Source organism: Sphaerodactylus townsendi, linkage group LG08, assembly GCF_021028975.2.
Source record: "Sphaerodactylus townsendi isolate TG3544 linkage group LG08, MPM_Stown_v2.3, whole genome shotgun sequence".
In the NCBI taxonomy this organism is placed as follows: domain Eukaryota; kingdom Metazoa; phylum Chordata; class Lepidosauria; order Squamata; family Sphaerodactylidae; genus Sphaerodactylus; species Sphaerodactylus townsendi.
In genome coordinates, this window is record NC_059432.1 from 62506270 (window position 1) to 62527156 (window position 20887).

Below are 20887 nucleotides of genomic sequence, written 5' to 3' on the forward strand. Positions count from 1 at the left end.
TTGAGATGAGCAACGGCGCTGCTAGCCACAGTTATATTCTATTCCAAACACAACTGAATTGGAGGGACTGCTAACCTGCAGCAAAACTACAAACTACAGCCTCTCACTACCTACCTTCAAGCTAGGTAAGAGGCCTATGGAAGCAATAATTCAAAGGTAGTCCCAGCCACACACACAAACCCACACCAATCTTTGCTCCTCTTGTCACATAAGAGATGGATGATTGAAATCCACTTCTTTTGATGACGACTCTCATCAATCCTTATGGTTCCTGGAAAGATTCCACTGCTTGCTGCTCACCGTTTCAACCAAAAGAAAAGTCATCTTCCCAGTAATTACCACTTGAGCAGTATACCTTATACAGTTTTTTTCTGATTTCAGGAGTGAACAGATATCTGGGATGGGTAATTAGTAAGAGTACTGCACCAGCTCCACCCTTCATGTCACCCCACTATCACGTTCTCCTATAGTTTAGTCCATCTTACATTTTCATGTATTTATCTACACCATATTCCAGCCGAGGTTACCTCTCCAAGCAGTTTACAACAATTAAAATCTAACTCAGAATGATAATTTCTGTTATATGTGTACTAGCTAGTAGTACCCCCCCTGCTAGTAGGGTCCCCTAACATCATTGGGACCCCTCCTCATTTTTGGAAGAGGGTGGTATATGGGTCTCACGGGCCCTATTGTAGAATGTACCTGTTTTAAGATTTTTATGTTTTTTGTATGATTTTATGTTGTTCACCGCCCTGAGCCCTCCGGGGATAGGGCGGTATAGCAAGTTTAATAAATAATAATAATAATAATAATAGCGGGCCCTGCCACCCGTTGCTGTGGCTCAGTCTGGTGAGGTGGAAAAGAAAGAAAAGGGGAAGTGAACGGTTCGAACATGTGGCATTGCACAATGCTTGCAAGGGAGGGGAGGGGCAAGGGGCCCCTCGCTCCCCTCCCTCTCTCCCGTTCCCTTGCATGGCACCCCGCCCCATCCCTCCCTAACGTTTCCCTTCCTCTGCTAGGGTGGGTGGGCCATGTCTAGGTGGCTGGCCTTGTCCCTTTCACTCCCTTCCCTTGCAGGCGAATTACCTAACTTAAAACACACTGGGAGGCATGAGCTACGTTTTGTCAGAGCGTTTGGTCCAGCAAATCCCCAGACCCTCCCTCACCTTCCCCTTCCTCCGCTAGGGTGGGCGGGTCATGTCCAGATTGCGGGCCCCATCCCTTTCACTCCAGATGTCAGCAATTTTCAAGGAAGGCATGGTTGGTTCTGGAGGGTTTTCCGGGCTGTGTGGCTGTGGTCTGGTAGATTTTGTTCCTAACGTTTCACCTGCATCTGTGGCTGGCATCTTCAGAGGTGTATCACAGAGAAAAGTTTGTTTCTTACTGGGTCTAAGTGAGAAGGGAAAGTTTAGTGTGGTATATTGTCCATGTCCCAGGGTGGGGAACCAATCATTAACTGTTTGGGTGGAACTTGCTATGCAAAGGTGTGGTTGAGTGCATTGTATTGCAGGTGGGGTTATCAGTCCATTTTTTAAGTACTGGGAGCCAGGCCCTGCTAATCTTCAAAGTCTCTTCTTTCTTATTGAAATTGTCCTGGTGTTTGTGAATTTCAATGGCCTCCCTGTGCAGTCTGACATAGTAGGCTTCTGAATTGTCCAGAATTTAAGAATTGCTTAACACATGTTCTGCAACTGCAGATTTTTCAGGATGGTTAAGCCAACAGTGTCTTTCGTGTTCCTTAATACAGGTCTGAATGCTGCGTTTTGTGGTTCCTATGTAGACCTTTCCACAGCTACAGGGTATGCGATATACTCCTGCAGAAGTGAGGGGGTCTCTCTTGTCCTTTGCTGAGAGTAGCATCTGCTGTATTTTCCTGGTGGGTTTGAAAATGGTTTTGTAGGTAATGCTTTTTCATCAGTTTCCCTATTTGATCTGTGATTCCCTTGATGTATGGTAGAAATATTTTTCCTGCGGCAGACTGTTTCTCCTTAGTCCTCTTGGTTTCTCTTGGTCTTAAAGCTCTTCTGATTTCTGTTGGGGAGTAGCCATTAGCCTGCAGAGCCCAGTCTAGATGGTTGATTTCATCAGGAGGAGATGAGGTTAACAGATTCGTTTTGCACAATCTGTCAGAGTTTTGATTATGCCCTTTTTCTGTTGTGGATGATGGTTGGAGTTTTTATGTAGATACCAGTCTCTGCGTTTCGGTTTTCTGTATACTGTGTGGCCCAGTTGGTGGTTGGGTCTGCGAAAGACCAAGACATCTAAAAAAGGCAGTTTCCCTTCTTTTTCAGTTTCTATGGTAAATTGTATGTTTGGGTGGATGCTGTTAAGGTGGTTCAGAAAATTCAGCAGTTCCTCCTCACCATGGCTCCAGATTGTAAAAGTGTCATCCACAAATCGGAACCAAGTTGCAGATTTCCTGGGTGCTGTGTTGAGGGCTTCTTTCTCAAAATGTTCCATGTAAAAATTGGCTATCACTGGGCTGAGGGGGCTTCCCATGGCCACCCCATCGGTCTGCTCATAATAATCATTGTCCCCTTGGAAGTAGCTGGTTGTTAGGCAGTGTTGAAATAAAGCAGTGATGTCATCTGGAAACATTTGGCTGATGAGTGCAAGTGTGTCTTTCACTGGAACTTTGGTGAACAGTGAGACAACATTAAAGCTGATAAGTCTGTCGCTAGGGTTGAGATGGAGATTGCTAATTTTTTCGATGAAGTGGGCTGAGTCTTTAACATAATGCACTGTGTGTCCAATGTGGTTTTGTAACTGTGAAGTCAAGAATTTTGCCAGTTCATATGTGGGGGAACCAATCGCACTCACAATAGGTCTGAGTGGGATGGATTCCTTGCGGATTTTGGGGAGTCCATATAACCGGGGTGGAAGCACTTCTGACTTGCAGAGTCGTTGGCATGTGTCTGGTTGAATGGAGGAGCTCTTAATCAATATGATGGTTTGGCGAGTGAGTTTCTTGGTTGGGTCTTGTTTCAGTTTTTTGTATGTTGTGGGATCCAGAAGTTCTCTGATTTTTTCTTTATATTGCTCAGTCTTCATGATTACTGTTGCATTTCCATTGTCTGCTGGAAGGATGATGATTTCTGGATCTGAGCTGAGATTCTTAATAGCATTTCTTTCCTTTCGTGTAATATTAGTGGGGGGAAGTTTTGCTTTTCGCAATATTCTTGCTGTTTCTCCTCTTAATTCCTCTGCTGTTTGTGTGGCTGGCAATGTCTTTCTCCATTTTTCTGTAGGTGAGGTTGTCAATTTTGTCCCAGTCCTGGCTTCTCATTTTTTGACTGATGTGGATGAGGAGAAGTAGTAACACCTTGTCTATGGCTGCAAGTTCTTTGCAGGTGGTGTGAATTCTCTCATGTACTAATGCACATTCCAGGCGGTCATATATACGGTTAGCCTGTGGGGATTTGAAAGTCCTTTTTGCTTTGAGAAAGGCTGGAATAGTCTGGAATAGAAGGCATGTTTGTTTCCCTTGTATCAGAGGGTGTTGCTTTGACAGCCAGCAGATGGCGCTGTTGCGGAACAGAACTGTAGTTCCAACTGTCACAGTTGTGGCAGATTCACAATAACGGCCACAGTTGTGACATGTACACAACAGGATGTGTGGAAACAGTATGCAAACCTGGTCGCACGTGAGTGCGACGTTGTGTGAAAATTTCAAAGCAATCGGTCCAGTAGTTTGGGAGTTCACTTGTCAGGAGAAAAACGAACTGTTAGATTTTTATATATATAAGATAGTCATATCCTGACCTAGGAATAAAAGCCCAGGTTTCAGACTTTTCCTTCCAAAGAAGGGGCAGAAAAAGCTACCGGTGGACTCAGGGTTGGTTGATGGTAGAGACCTGATTACCTGAGTACATGCAGAGATTCATACAAGAAATGGCAATCCTGAAATTACCATGTTTAGGGCTTTAAAGAGCAAAATCAATATTGTGAATTCGGTTTGGAAACAAACTGCAAACCATGGAAAATGGAACAAAATAAATATAATAACAGTCAGAAAGACTCAACATTTTTGCTGCTGCACTTTGCATCAAAGGTAGTTACGCTGGTTAGAGTCAGCCCTGCATAGAATCTATTGACGTAATTTAATCCAGATGCAACCAAGGCACATGAAACAGTGGTTAGATCCACCAAAGCAATCTCTGTCACAGGGCCAGGCCTGAAACAGATCCTGATCATTGAGGAATACCAAGATGGGCCACCACTGCATGCTTCAGAATTGAAATCTGACTTGGGTTCCTGATTCTTACTGTCTTGGAGTATTAAAATATTTCAAATAATCTGTGCCTCAACTTTGTGCAATACTGCATTGCATATTGTTTCAGTTAGCAGCCCATCAATATTTGAACTGCTTTTTGATTCTTATGAGAGATAAACCAACTTGCTGTGTAAAAATATACCAAGGGTTTTACTAAGTGCTCGAAGAGTTAGTTAAGTTTATTTACAGTCATAGACCAGATCAGAAAAATATCAGCGAAATACACATTCATGAAAGCACCACAATAACCAGACTGGCAAGGATCAAAGTGAGCCTATTAAACCGTTAAAATGAGAGTATTAAAACATACAAAAAAATCCAACTGTAACACAATATACAAAATATTTCCTTGTAATAATTATTTAACTCAAAGAGTTCCTCAGTAGGCAAAATTACATCTTTCTATCACTTGAACTAACGTTTCAGTATCATATCATAGCAGCAGCAGCAGTTTTTACAACCGTCCTTCCTGTAGAAAGAGAGAATGGGATTTACCACTCAAAAACAAGGTATGATCTTCTAATCCTAGATTTTTCTGACCTTGCGCTATTCCACCTGCAAAGCAAATATATTTACTTCCTAAGCTTGCAAGAACGACCTGAATTTGTTAAAATTTGTGCCACAGGATATTCTAGACACAGAAACTAAACTAAGAACAAAGTCTGGCTGATCTTTGTTATCGCATGTAGCATTCTATATTGACCTAGAAGGTTAAACAAAATTATTAAGACTGGTCTATTCTGACAGTTTCTATGTACCAACTCTAATCTCTTCTGAATTTGCAGCTTAAAGGTAAATTTCATATTTATTTTATTTATACCTTGCCTTTCTCCCCAATAGGGAGTAAGCTTATATCAGGAGTGGCCAACCTATGGTGCTCCAGATGTTCATGGGCTACAGTTCCCATCAGTCCCTGCCAGCATGGACAATTGGCTATGCTGGCAGGGGTTGATGGCAACTGTAGTCCATGAACATCTGGAGCACCATAGGTTGGCCACCCCGGCTTATATCATTTTATTCTCCTCCATTTTATTATCACAACTATCTAGTGAGGTAATTAGGCTGAATATGCACAACTGGCCCAAGATCACCCAGCAACCTTCCATGGCATAGTGGGGGATTAGAACCTGGTTCTTGCAGATCCTGGTCAAACATTACACTGGCTCTCCAAAAAAGCATGATAGCTCTTCAGATTCACAGCAGGTGCTTCTTCCATCTGGATTCAAGAAACTGGAGTACATTCACAGTTTAGAACAACTGTCCTTCAACAGAACTATGTTGAACTCCCTCAAAGTTTGACCAAATTTATTTCGTAAGCATGTAAGCATTTACGAGGCAGCAGTGCATCTATGTCAATGAAACATTACAAACATATAATGTTTGCAAAATTGTTTCATTATCGAAATACACGTGGGAGGGCCCTGCATGGACATCGCATTCTCCCCGGTATCCTTTCCCCATTCCCTCACAGGCAGCCCTCATTCCAGACTTGTACTTACCATCTTTAAATTCAGTACAGAACAAGTGCTTCTACGACCTTGAAACCGCTAGTTAAGATCTCAGTCTAGCTATGAGTTTTCTGGGTTGCCACAAAAAGCCTATCTAATATAGGGCTCTGGTAAAGATTATATTGGTAATGTACAAGAAGCACTCTGAACACTCAAATGTCATTAATAAAGCAATATGAAATGACACAAGACAAATGGCAAAAAGGTCTCCTGCTTGAACATCTGAAGTCCCAGCAAGTAACAAGGACACATGTCCTCAACCAAAAGCTGAACACGCTGCTATCTATTTATTAAGCAACAGAGGGCGATCTAAGACTGCTTCCTTAAAGGAGGAAAATGGTTCTTTTTGTTAATTGTTCTTTGAGCGCTACTCTTTCTATGAAGTCACATACATGGGTTTGTCCTTGAATAGCTCCTTCCTGTTTTCTTTCCCACAGGCAAAAACCAAGGACAGTGGCTCCTCATTCAATTTCTTCTCACTTCCATGGAGTCTCAAGTCAGTCCAAGTCAATTATCTTCCTACAGAGGAAGACGGGTGGATGGAATGTAGTTGTAATTTAAAGAAAAATGCTACAGTAAGTGGTTCCGTTTTTTTTCATGATCATGCCCATACTTGTGGGATGTGAAAAAGATGTTTACAAGGAAGAGTCTATCCATTTAACAACTTCCCCTTCTACTGCTAAAGCCCTAACTTGAGGCAAGACCTGTACTGAAGTGCTCTAAAATAGGTCAAAGCAAAAACATTACCTTGCCTTTCCAAAATGTCTAAAATGCCTCAAAAGAAAGAAACAGGGAAGACCCAAGATTTTGCAGCGAGGGAAAAGGTAAGGGAGACAATAATTCATGTACAATCTCTACCATCTCCCAGGCAGAGATTGGGGAGAGGCTTTCTTGCCATCTGTAAAATCCAGAGGCTGTGGTCCAAGGACTATACTTTCTTCCCACGTGATCGAGAACTGTCAGTCTCCTGACTATACGGAAGACCATAAAACAGAATGGAAATAGAATCCAAAACCTCGTGGAATCCAATAAACTTTACATTATCTTCAAGCAGAGGGCTGGATCCTATGGAAGATTTATGTAAATACTAAAGTCCTCGTGCAAGTTCAGCTACTGAAATTATTCTTTGCCAATGTGCACTAAGTGAAAGCAATTCTATCCCAAATATCTTTTCCAAGTGTGCACAATTTAGTGCAAAGTATTTTTGATACAATTTCAAAAACAAAATGAAACTACAGAAATCATCTGTTGTACATTCCTAGCTCCATATGTATGCTGTTGCATCATTATAATTTATATTAAAGCACCAAGAGTTGCTTGTGCTGTGTGCACAAGCTGAACTGTGGAATGTGTATTTTCTTTTCCGCTTACACAACACAAGTCATTGTCTGGGATGTCACATCCCCTTTCTTGTTCAAATAAATTTTAAAAACTCAGCTGTCTATTGCTACTAATACCATGATTTTGTGCAACTGGTTCAAAGGTTCTCTCATAGTCCAATGCACTACTCTCAGTTCCAGTCAGCTAATCAAGATCTCAGAATTCCCAGGTCACCAACCCCCCTTGGCATGAGTACACACACTTGTCAGATATGTTACAGCCACATGTGGCTGTTCTGAATGGAATGTCATTTCACTTCAATATATCTCAGATTATGCCATTTTCAGAACCAGGTGTGTGTGATACCCACTTATAACATCCACAAGAATGCTAATGGTGTGTGTGAGTGTGTGTATCTGTTGGGGGGCAACAGAAGGCAATAACTGAACAGGCATATAGGGCAGTATTGAATGAGGAATTGCACAGGAAATAGTGATCATGAGCACAAACCTGTTTGGTATCATACACAGCAGTGACTGATGGACATGTATAGTTTGGACCAGGGGTAGGGAACCTGCGGCTCTCCTGATGTTCAGGAACTACAATTCCCATCAGCCCCTGCCAGCATGGCCAATTGGCCATGCTGACTGGGGCTGATGGGAATTGTAGTTCCTGAACATCTGGAGAGCCGCAGGTTCCCTACTCCTGGTTTGGACCCATACAGCAGTACATATTTGATACCTCCTTGCAGAGGAAAACATCCTGGAGGCCAGTAGCAAACTGATACCATGTAACATTTGCACTGATTTCAGATGGGATTTATTTAGAGATTGTGGTTTATGTATTTAGAGTTCAAATCATTAAGATCCATAGCACGAAGCTGAAACTTTGAGTGTACTTCTCTAGATGCCAAATGAAGGCATGTTTATTTCAGGTCTGCACACATCTTTCAGATAGACAAGAACTTCTTCGTACAACTAATTTGAGTTCAATACCAAGGCAATTTTATGCTGGAGATCAACCACCTCCCCCTCTTGTAGGCTGAAACAGTAAACCGAACCTTCTGACCTGATGGACCTACTCTCTCACCGTTGATCAGGAACGCGTCTGCTTCCTGTAGGAGAAACTAATCCTCTTAATTCCTGACACAATATTAGGAATATGTAAAAAACACACAACACCTTGGAAAAATTTAGATTCAGGTATATTGGACCCAATTTTCTGGGAATTTCCAAAAATTCCAGAATCCTTATACTGGTGTGGAGTTTTGTGGGATGTTTTTTCAAGAATCTGAAAAAAAAAACCCTGGCTCCATTATAGTCAATGGGGAATTTTTCTGGGCCTGTGGGGGGCTGCTTTTTTAGGCAGATCCACCACATTTTCAGAATAGAATATGATGACTCTTATTGGAAGAACCCCAAGTTTGGTAACTATTGGGTTAGGTGTCCCATTTTTGGCCCTCAAAGAGGGTGCCCCCTTCCATATTTTCAATGAAAGGAAAATGGGGGTCAACAAAATTGAACACCTTGACCCAATCTGGAATTTTCCAGAATGTTATCACCACACAGAATGTTATCACAGTTTAACTGAAGCTGCTTGGATGAATTTCAACTGTTGCAGCCCGATGACATGCTTTTTGGAGAAGTCTGGTACACCATAACACTGCTCGCCTAATTGAATCTAGTATCCTTAAAAGGAGGGGACAGCAATGACCATTTTGAAGATGGTGGTCATAAATTGCTTTGTGAAGGAGCTCTTCCTCAATTCTAATGATGTGACAAACTAATGGAAGCAAATACCCCTTCTTAGACAAGATGTCTCAGTGTGCAGTTACTGGGCAACTTCCTTGGGTATGATAGATTCTCTACTCACTTCTGACCTGGGTTTTGAAGAGAAACTGCCTGGGTTGCCCTCTCTATTCACCAGGCCAAAGATGGCAGAAATGTGATTATGCTATTTTCCTGAACCTGTCAGCAGCCTTTGATCGACCATTATGATTTCCTTCTGGATTGGCTGGGCAAGAAAGGTTACATGGATTACTCTGGTAATTGTTCCTGTCTGGCAGAGGACGGTGCTGGAACACAGTTTTTCAACTCTGGGCAGAGTGCTATGAGGGTTCCACATGGTTTTATTCTGCTGTTAAACATAAATATGAAGTTGCTGGAATAGGTTGGTCATAGGCTTTGGGTTAAACATCTTCAATATGTTGATGAAAACACAACTTTATTTCTTCTTTTCAGCTAAGTTGAAGCTCAGTCCATAGTAAGACTGAACTCCTATTGGCTACAGGCACAACCGGGAAGTGTGAAATGGCTGAACACAAAGATGTGAAACCTGAGTATCACCCCAATTCACAGGGGAGGGGCCAAATCTGCCTATGGAGGCGGCGTAGGGCTACGTCAGCAGATTTGCCCTCCCCTGGGCACTTGCCATCAGTGCTCCTGATCCCCCACTGCCTCTGCAGTGGCATTCCAGAGGTGTGGCTGGGGGTGGAGCCAACATTAGTCGGCTTCCACCCAGCCTTTGCCTGCCAGAATGCTGGCACCAGAGTCTTAGACTTATGCCACACTTTTGGGTGGTGTGGGCACATACAGTCCAGTAGGGGACTTTTTGGCAGTGGGGAAGCTTTTTCTGTTTTTTGCCTTCCCATGCCACCGAGAAGCCCTCTTGGAGGCAGCAGGGTGATGCTAAAGTGGTGCTGCATCCCACTGCCAGGAGCTCTGGATTGGGCTGCCCGTTATTCAACTTATGTCTACAGACAAAGGTGCAAGTCTGTGGTATGTAGCTCCTTTAGCAAACGTTGTCTGGCATGCCATGACCCTTTTTGAAAGAAATGACTTGGTGACACTGAGCCATGTTCTGATCACAGGAAAGTTAAATTACTACAATACACACTACATGGAGCTGCCCTTGAAAATTGCTCAGAAGTTTTAATTGACACAAATTGCTGCAGGGATGTTATTTGCTGAAGTGAATTAAAAGGGACATACAAAATTTGTTTTTAAAATGTGGCACTGAAATAGTGGAACTCCCTTCCCTGCATTGGTCTGCTTGTCATCAAGCCTCTTCATTCAAACGCCAGGTAAAAACATTTTTTCCCATGGACCATTTTTGATTTTTTAATTGTTCATTTATGTTAGGTTTTACTCTTGAATGACTGCAGGTCTTAACTGATTCCATACTGTTATTTTTATTTACTGACTTTGTATTATATAACATTCACTGGTGGGATACACCTTGAGAGCAATGTGCTTAGAGGTAAAGTATCAATATTTTAATAAAAATATAAAATGTATTGTCGAAGGATTTCACGGCTGGAATCACTGGAAACATCTCCTGATGTTTTGTCTGCATCTGTGGCTGGCATCTTCAGAGGATCCTCTGAAAATGTCAGCCATAGATGCAGGTGAAACATCAGGAGAGAATGCTGCTAGAACACGGCCATACAGCCCGGAAACCACACAGCACCCCACAATATAAAATGATTGAGGTTGAGGTTGATTGTGGCTACATATTCTGTCTTCTTCTAAAGTTGGAAGCACCTTAGAGACTGTAGTCGACCCACGCGGTCAGCGTAAGAACGAGACGAGACGCGGAGATAACATCTGGTGGAGATCGCCAGCAGCGGGAGACCGGAGGTCCAGGTTCCGTGTTCTGAATCTCCGTCCTGCCTCGTTCCTGGCACCTTTATTGTTATCCTATTGGGAAGTATAGGAGAGGAGGACCGGGGGGGGAGTTCCGGGGAGCCGTGAAGTCGGGAGATCATCATGTGATGCGCCAGTCTCATCTGGCTACGTCGAGGAAGGCGTCTGTACGTCTAGGCCTAATCCCTCACCTGGAGCAAGACCATTGTCCCTGCGCCCGGTGATTGAGTCCAGACAGTCTCATGACCCGTGGACTCATAGAGGGATGAAATTGAGGTGGAACAAGGCGGCAAGGCCGCGAGGTCCGTTCTGGCGTCCCAGCGTTCTCTACTCACGGCACTGCTGAATTCGGCAGTGCACTACTACATCTCACTCCTTTTTTTACATTTTTTAGAAAGCGGGGGGCGAAGCGCTAAGGGGCGATTTAAAGGGGCTTGGCTCCTCCGCCCGTTTGGTCAAGTTGGATTAAGCTGCTTGTGGTAACATTAGAACTTGGTTGCGGGGTAGAGAGGAAGTCCGAGGGGAGCTGCTTACACCGCACGTTACAGGCAATATTAGACGCGCGTTGAGCGTAAAACAAGATCCGGATAATAAGGCGCACAATTAAACCAATGCAGAGCTGTACAATAGCACTCCAACCATCCTCGGCAGCCAACTCCAGAGGGGCTGACCACCAATAGAGCAAAACATCATACTTCAGATTAGATACAACTTCTTGCAGCTCACGCACTTTCATGTGAGATCAACTGGGAATTATCAGAAAGATTAAAACAACACATATTATGTACATTCCTCTCGCAACCTTTGGTGGTGTAACAACAACAAGTAATCAATAAGCGGCACGATTGTCTGGGGTGTTAAACGGCGGATCTAGTTCCTGCTGCTTTCGGTAGGGCATCCAGAAGCGGTGGAAGTAGAGTTGATGGACCCTTCGAAGGGCACAACAGGCCAGCGGCCAATAGTCTTAGCAAGCATTGGTAAGAAGCGAGGTCGGGGACTCCCACTCAGGGAAGTTGCGAGGAGGCGAACTCGCTTGGAGAGGCGACAGCGTCGCTCGACAGGAGAATTGAGCAGGCCGGAGGCGGCGGCGTCGGGCTCGGGTGGAGCCTGGGGTAGAGACAATAATTGAGCATTGAGGCAGCAAGAGTTCGGCAGGAAGTGGGCGGGAATGGTTCGCGTCCTCCCGCGGAGTCAGAACCAGCCCTGGGGAGCAGGATGTTTCGAACAAAGGGGATGTCCTCCATGTGTGTGCAGTTCCAACTGGCGAGGCGACGGAGAAATGGGCGGGCGGTTCCCGTTCGGCTCGCGCCCGGTGATGCGGCGCGGAGTGTTAGGCTTCGTGTGGTTGACAGTCTTGGTGACAAGGAAGCCAGCGAGGGTTGGGCGGCAGGTCCCCAGTGGTAGCTCATAGAGTATCTGATGGATGAGGCATTCGCCGAGGCTCAGCAGACTCGCTAGAAGTCTCTGGGTGCTACGGAAGCGAGGCAGGCAGGAGCCAGCAGACTCCCGACTCCTGAAGTACTGGCCCAGGCAGAAAGATGAAGCGTTGGCAGCGGCAGCAAACTGCTCCCAGATGTTGGTCTGAGCAGCTTCGCCAGGGTGGCCGATATGCCATCGGTAGGAGGCAGCAGAGCAGGCAAAGGATGGTGGTCCTTCGAGTTGGTGGTGATGATAGCAAAGGCGGCACAGAGGTTCTCGGGGGGTGGTCTTGCTGGCGCAGCAGCTAGGAGCCTGGCTGGTGGTGTATGGCGTCTCCCAGGTCATTGGGTCTTTGGGCGTTGGCGGCAGCGTTCCTGTTGAATCTCTGGGCAGGATCCTCTAGAGATCGTTCCATCTCGGGATGGGGGGTTGGTTTCCTCCTGGCGCCATTCCATGGGTTGGCCTGTCATGGCGAATCCGGAGCCACGGGAACCTGGAAGAGGGACTGAAACACACCCCCTTTTCCAGGTTACGGGGAGGCGAGATCCCGCCAGGCTCAATTCTAAGCGGATGGTGAGGAGGTGGGATCCGAGAGTTAGTGTTTAGATTTAATATGGGAAGGAAGAAACGTTTTGCAGCCTGTGAAGGTTGCTGGTCACAGCCCTCCTGGGAGAGCGCCCTACACTCCTCTTTCTTTAGTTGTTTGACAGGAGGCAGGAGGTGGCGACCCTGAGTGGAGTAGCTTCAGAGAAGCGTCATCAGAGGGTCGCGTCAGGCGAGGAGTCGAAACCTCGAGAAGAAGGAACGAAGTCCTGGGATTGTGGGTATGCATGCTTAATCAGCAACACAAAGGGGCTGGAAGCACCTTTGGGGGGATGGAGTGCATCGAGGAATGAAGCAATCCGGCAATTAGAGGCAAATTTCGCACACACAAAGGAAAAAAAGGAAGGTTTCTTTGCAAGGGAGTTGCACTTACATTGACCTTGGTGGCTAATGCAGAGGCGGGGATGGTGCTAAATTTTGTGTCGAATTATCGAGGGGTTTGCAGCCGCCCGAGGCAGCTCCTTGAGGCGGCTTCGGCCAGCGTGGCAAACACCACCCACCAAGTATGAGAGGATCTGTGTTTGCAGCAACCCCTTGTAGGTATTAGGGGCATAATGGCGGCAGCCTTTTTTTAAACTGGGGCCTGTCTGACAGTGCTCTACGGTATCAGGGCGGGCGAATTTTAATCCAGGGAGGGCCAGTCAGCCAATTGGCCACCCGCCTTTACTAATTAAACAGAAGGAAAGGGGAGGGGAGGAAACAGATTTCCTCTGCGGAGTAGAAAATAATTCCGGGCAAGATTGGGATCAGCGACCTGTGGCGGCTCTACCGTCCCAAACCAGAGTCGTTGACCTGACTCGCCGGAATCCCTTCCCCAGAGATTGACATGGATGTCCAAAATGATAGAGGCGGACTGTAGTACATTTCGGTCTGGGCTGTTGACCGTGTGACGGATACTCCGTCTGCAGCGGTTTGTCTTCCACCCAGATGCCCGGGCAACCCACCGGTGCGGCCTGAGCCGAGACCTTTCGTACTCTGTTGGCAGTAACATCAGCGCCGGTGTCCCTGCAGAAGCCCTTGAACCCATCCTTCTATGGCGAGCTCAGATATGGGCCAGGAGCTCAGTAAGCGTCTCCACGCTGCAGCGGTGGTGTAAACTCTTGCCATGTTGGCTGCTGGGGCTCGTGTGCTATTGGGTGAAGCAGCGGGCAGCGCATGGGGGCAGAAAGAATCAACTGGCGCCTTTGGCTCAGCTGAGCAGCTCCTGTGGGATCTGTCCAGACCTGGAGGTGGATGGGTCCTTGAGTGCGTGGTCGATCACTCTCGAGGGCGATGAACAGTCCCTGTTCAGCGGCAGAAGGCCTTTAGCAGCGCAGCCCAATTGTCCCGGTAGGGATGGGCTCGTCATACTGGGTTGAAGAGGCGACAAGAACCTCGTGGGGAACTTAAAGGGAGATGGGCTGGGTGCATCTTGGCCGAGATACCCGCGAGGTGGTTTTGGCAGGGGCACCATTTAAGGTCTGCTCTAGTACTCTCCTCCTTGGTCCTGGGCTGAAGGGGAGAGCCGGTGAGAGTTCCAGGCGTGTTTCTCCAATGGAAGCCCTTCTGGCAGCGTGGGCACCGGGTTTTAGGTGGCCTTCTCTTCCTGGGGAGGACCTCCTCCATCCGAGATTTGTAGGCCCCGGGGCTTCCCTACACTCCCGCCCGGAGTGTCGGGTCTGCCGCCAGTTAAAGCAGTCATCCTGAGACTGTCTTCCCGCCCCGGTGGAGAGTGCTGCGGCCCGAGGAGGGCTAACTTGGTGGTGAGGAGGACCCGATGTCCTGGCAAGCCTTAAGCATGTCGGCCAGTTCAGGATTTTGCCCAGGCCGTGATTGCTCTGCGACTCCGTGAGCGTTCTCTTTGCGAGAGCATGAGGAGCTCGTTTTGGGCCTATAAGCTATCTACCTGCCTCTTGGCTTCTGGAGCCTGTTCACAAATTCAGCATAGGGCTCTTGGGGTTTTGCGGATGGAGGAAAACTCTGGGTTAGCTGGCGGCATTAGGAGACTTTGACAAATGCCTTATAGAAGGCACTCAGAAGCGACACGTAAAAAAGGTGGCCTCAGGCAGGACAATCTGATCGTTAAGGATTGGCAAAAGCATGAACCGTAAAGCTGGCGGCCCGGTGTAGAGGCGCCCGCCAGAGGTAGCACTGCTCTGTTGAAGCACTGCTGGCGGAACTCACTTTCCCAGACCACAAATTGTGCAGGGCTCAGGAGCATCACGAAGGTGGTCTTCCAGTCATCTGGAACCATTAGGTGGTTCCTTCGCGGCGGCTTCCATGCCTCTCACGTAGGGCTAGTGACTCCCTCGTCCCGCGTACTGCGCGAACTTCCCCGGTAAGGATGTTATTATAGCTTAGGGGAATTTTCGACAACCCGCTTGGGATGGCGCCATCCTCCCCTCGAGGTATCTGTGAAGTGGGCCGGGACACAATGCAAGAATATCGGCATCTTCTTCCGTCAGGGTTTCTTTCTTCTGCAGATCGTGGCTATCGTTCTCGCGAGTTTTGAAACCAGCCGTGCGATGGCGTAGCCGAGATGCAGTAACCCGGAAAAAAATGAAGGCGAACAAGGGAGGCGGCTGAGTAGCGGGAGAGTTAAATGGGTGAGGCCCGAGGGGGGGCAGAAGGAGGACAGGCGTCCAATTTAGTGGATAGAAAATTCGGGGTTGAGAGTGAAGGTGGCGTCGAAGGAGGCTGACCTACAGCAAGGAGCCATAGGTCTGCAGGCTGATGGCGACAAAACATTGTCTCCACGTCAGTACTTAGCTGTTGTCGGTAGCGAGGCTCTGTCACCCGAAGAAGTCGCCGATGTTTTCCAGTCCTTAAGATTGTATACCTCTGGGTACCATGGACACTGAGCTTCAATCCTCCTCAACCAATTTGCGCCCAGCTCAACGCTTCTCTTCTGAGGGGACCCTGCAGCATTTAGATTGCCGCTCCAGTTAAGTCAGCGATGCTTGTCATAAGCCTACTTTGCAAGCTCCCATACTCCACGGTGTTTCCATTCGGTTGAGAGTGTCCTAGGCCGGCGTGTCTCTGAATCGCGCCCGATCAGAGGACGAAGCGTGCAGCGGTGGTCCCTGGATCGCGCCCGATCCAGCGGACTTGATTATCGCGGCCCTTCCCCGAAGCGGCCGGTGAGCAGGGTGGAGGTTCGAGGATTCCGGGTTTTGGCAGCGATGCGACCATAGCGGTCATAAAGAAGCGAGCGAGGCCAGCGGAGATAACATCTGGTGGAGATCGCCAGCAGCGGGAGACGGAGGTCCGTGTTCTTGAATCTCCCGTCTGCGGTTCCTGGCTGCACAGTATTATCTATTGGTATAGGAGGGAGGACGGGGAGTTCGAGGGGAAGCGGGAGATGCGAGATCATCATGTGATGCATGATCTCATCTGTCGATGCTGAGGAGAGGGCGTCTGGCGTCTGAGCTAATCACCACCTGGGGGCAAGACCATTGTCCCTCGCCCGGTGATTGATCAGACGGATTCATGACCGGTGACTCATGGGGGGATGAGAGTGGGGGGTGCGTCGACCCGGCAAGGCCGCGGAATCGTTAGCGTCTAGCGTTCTACTACGGCACTGCTGGGTCGGCAGTGCACTACTACAAGAGACTAACAAAACCTTAGAGACCAGCAGCACCTTAGAGACTAACAATATTTCCACAGCATAAACCTTTGAAAGTAAAAGCTTTCTTAGTCAGACATAAACAAGAATTGAGAGATCTGATTCTTTATATCCTAGTGAGAAGGTGGGAGGGGGTTTGTGAAGAATACTTGTAAAGAAAACCCTAGTGGAGGGAAGGGAGGAGAGTGAGGGGTGCCATGCAAGGGAAGGGGAGTGAAGGAGGGGAGTGAGTGAGGAATGGCATACAAGGGAGAGGAGGGAGGGGGTCTGGCATTTGGACATGGCCCACCCACACTAGCAGAGGGAGGGGAGGGGGATGGAGGGGAGAGGTGGCATGCAAGAAAAGGGGAGTGAGTGAGGGGTAGAATGCAAGGGAGGGAGGGAGAGGGGGCCCAGCATCTGGACATGGCCCACCCACCCTACCAGAGGGACGGGAGGGGTGCCATGCAAAGAGGGGAGGGTAAATTTCTTGCTCAGAGTGACCGATACATTTATCCTCTGAAACTGTGTTCTTCTATTACACCCTTAAACCAAATCGAGCACCATCCTTTTATTGTGATGAAGGGAATACTGCAGCATTAAGAGAAAGAACAAGAGAAGACTTACGGTGCTCTATCGTTGTTCAGTCCATTCTGTCTCTGAGTATTAATTGGTGGCAAAACAGGCTTGCTGGTGATCTCAAGACCCCTTCTCAGAGTCTCTCGGATTTGTTCGGTATCTGAAATGACATCAACACAAAACAGAATTGTGCTCAATTCACACAGCAGCATCTTTATCTTGTGTGCTCTCACCCTTCTGTTTTCTATATAATATTTATCAATAGTTCATCACAGGTCAGACAACTCCGAATACCACTGGTCCCCCAAACCAGAAATTTGATTCAAACCATAGTTTCTGCTTTAGAAGGTAAGCATAGATCGCAGCTTACCACAGAAATTGGTAAACTGTGTTTTAGTGCTTGCCATCTAAATCAGTCAGTTCTGAAAGGAAATTTGGAAGTAGGGAGGCGGAAGGTAGGGGAGGCAAGGGTGCCTATTAATGATCCTCTATATCCGTGGTGATGGACCTTTGGCACTCCAGATATTATGGACTACAATTCCCATCAGTCCCTGCCAGCATGGCCAGGGCTGGTGGGAATTGTAGTCCATAACATTTGGAGTGCCAAAAGTTCGCCACCACTGCTCTATATTATACTCAAAAGAATATCCTTTGAGGGATTTAATTTTCACAGAATTGCTACAGAAACTTGATGGAGCTTAATGATCAGTTAGATGTTTCATCCTCTTGTACAAACCAATGATTTCCCTATAAAGAATGAAACAGCCTTACAGAGCAGGTTGATGTGGTTTTTCATCCAGGACACCATTCAAGCCAGACAGCACAAAAACATTATTAGCTAGCACTGCATGACATTCAGAAGATGCAAATCTTTAACCAACAAAATATATTTCTGCATGCAGGGTGCCCTCAATAATTTTACTTTTGGAAAAGGGGGAGTGGGAGCAATCACAAAACCATCACCATGAGGGGCAAGTACAAACTGGCTGCCATGGAACGCTGCAGCCCATGACAAAATTTTGGAGGGCTGCAAGGCAAGAACCCTCCTATGATGGAGGCAGTTGTTTCCAAATGGGGACTTCCTGCAGACACACAGCTGATGTCCTGTTGGATTGTTTTGAAGCACTCATGCTCTGCTGAGGCAAAAGAAAGCAAGGATGGATTCTTTGCTTCAGGAAAGAGATGCTTTGTCCCAAAAGCATATGGGAGGCAGGAATCCCTCTACAGCTTGTCATAGTACCCTTGGATGTCACACGAGGGATTAGAGTGCTAAAGAATTTAATATCTTTTAAAATATCTGAAGTACTAATTAGAGTGTATCTTTTGACTGGGACAGTTCACTGCTGAAGCAATCTAAGTAGTTACTAGGGGCACCAAACTGGCAGGGGGATGCCAAATGGAAGGAGTGAAGAGACATGGTTTACACCTGCCATTTCCCAGACCAAGTCCAAGGTAAATTATGAGGTCCATACTCTCTTCCCCATTGATGCCAATACTGCCTGGGCTCCAAAGGCTACAAAGACTGTCTGCAGTCACTTGGAGCTCGAGTGCCTTCAGTGTAGAGAGAATGCAAATGCCCTCTGCACTGCTGTTAACTCTACCATGCTCCAATGGGCTACAAATCTTCTCTAATGTAGACTGAAGTCAGAGCAGCTGCATGGAAGTAGGCATGATCTCTCCATACATCCAATTCCAGAACAGGCCATCTTGGAGGGAGGGAACACATGCCCCCATGTGGACTTCTGGTGTGGCAAACAGAATTCAGCTGGCCCTGCTTGTTGAAGCAATGAGCCTTTGGGTTTAACCTGATAAAAATACTCTCAGTTTTCATATAAAGCAAGTCTGACCATGGAAAAATCATATTAGATCAGAAAATCATCCTCACATTTCTAACTTGCTGCAGAACATACACAAGTAGAGCAGTTTTTCAGTCTCCCCATTTCTTTGCAAACGTCGTTGGATAAAGAAAAATAAATCTAGTCAAGCTTTCTGCCTACCCTTTAAAAGATGGTAGTTAGAAAACAAAGTCTGATTCCTTATATAACATTTTACAAATATAGACATTTTACATGCAGACAAACAAATCAAGAGAAAATAAAATAGAAAAGTGATGATGATAAACAACATTTCAAATGGTAACTGGGTGCATCTATTTTAAACACTGCTGAAATTCTACCTGTTACAGTATACCACATTTTTAAACATCCTGGCAGACCTTAATACTCCAATTTTATGTAAATAGTTGCTAATAGTAGCAAAGTGTTTAGCCCTACATGACCCTTACATAGCCATCTTATGGGAGAAACACAAAGTACTCAAAATAATTAAACAGACATATTTGTGCACATGATGCTTGTGGGAAAGGGCTATCCTTTTCCAGTTTTATCTGGAATTATTCAAACTTTATGGTAAAAAGGAGGCTATATTTAGTCGAAAGACTGTTTATGAACATAGTATTGTTCTGCTGAATATTGCTTTATGCTGTTTTTGTTCCTAGATTTGTTTTTATAACTTGTTTGATTACTGATGCTTCATATGCTGTTTTTATTATTTTATTGTTCTTTTTTTTACTTTGTGAGCTGACTCAAAGCAGCTCTTTGCAGAGGAGGCACATAACTTTTCTAAACAAAGAAACTGAATAAATAATAAAACATTAATTTATGGGAGAGCTCTATTGTTGAGTAGTTCAGGAAAAAAAAACCTTGTATGGAATAGCCAGATCCCTCTTACCTTTCCCAGACAGTCGTCGGGGATGTGTGCCAATACAGATACTTCTACTATCTTCATCATCCTCTGGAGGCCGGCTAAGGTCATCCCAGGCGCATTTGGCACTGACACCACTCAAGTTTGAGCCGTCTGTCTCAATTCCTTTATCAACTCTGTCCTGCTTAAAAAGATCCAAGAACCAGCCAAGCCTTTGAATGCCATGCTCCCCATTTCTGCCAGTGCAGGAAGAAATTAATCCTGCAGCATGAAGTATTATTGTTCATTTCTTATTGTTCATTTCCTACCTACTATTGGCAATCAGCACGAGTCATGAAGAGCAGTAAAAACTTCCTACATTCCACTAAGGCATGAAAAATGAGAAACAGCCACTGCTGCACACAGCATAAGCTAAAGCTGCTTTCAATTCAAACATAACAAATAGATGAAATTTTATTTTATCTCAATAGTTATTATTTTGAGTTGTTTTACTTATTATCAAACACCAGAGTTCTCCTTTTTCACAGAGGGCTCAGCCCTGGCAGTATGGTAAAAAAAATTGAACTGCATATTGATGAAATGTTTTAAGCTGAGTATGTCTAAACTATAATGTAATAGCTGAACATCACATGCAAATTCAGGTTTAGGTATAAGGAAAGTTACTGGTTATCCAGCTTAAACAGTCACCAGCAGAGGATGCTGTTAAGCTAAGCCTCAGCTTTTCATAAAAGGAGGAACACTTGTAGCAGTTTAATATTTACAAAGAGAGCAAAAGCACATTCTCCAGTTCAGGTTTTCTTTTCAGGTGCAACCACACACATGCAAGCCAGCAGGTTTTATCACTGCAACCAAACAATAACTAGGCTGAAAAACTGAAAAATTCTGGGAGCAACTAACTTGAGGGGGACGTGCTATGAAATATTTCCTCTTTTTTAGTGCAGCATGAAAAGTTCTGAGGACTTTTCTCAATTATTATGTTGGAAAAATTGGAAAATTTGGGGATCACTGAAAAAACTTTTGGAAGGAGTAAAATAAAAGACTACACATTCTGAGTAAAGCCTTGTAGGAAATTTTTTATATAAGACAAGCTACCGCATTAGGGAATAATCCCTATGTATACTACTAACACATATTATGTTCTCAAGAGTTTTTCTTCTTTAATGATAAATTATTTTGGCAACAGTTAATACGTTATAGTATGTTTAATGATAATCTATTGTTAGATAGTTCAGTGTTCTCAATGTTATAAAGTTTA

General features: G+C 45.7%; 1 protein-coding gene across 2 annotated transcripts in view; it reads right to left on the reverse strand.

Moving 5' to 3' along the window:
* SUFU (SUFU negative regulator of hedgehog signaling) overlaps nt 1-20887 on the reverse strand; it is an 85493-nt gene that overhangs the window by 27379 nt on the left and 37227 nt on the right. The window contains exons 7-8 of one of the 2 annotated variants that reach the window (XM_048505521.1): nt 19660-19813; nt 16978-17089 (exon numbers count right to left, since the gene is read on the reverse strand). In XM_048505521.1, coding sequence (XP_048361478.1) covers nt 16978-17089; nt 19660-19813 — 266 coding nt within the window. Of the gene's footprint in view, nt 1-16977; nt 17090-19659; nt 19817-20887 lie in introns of both variants that reach the window. The other variant, XM_048505520.1, reaches the window with a different exon arrangement.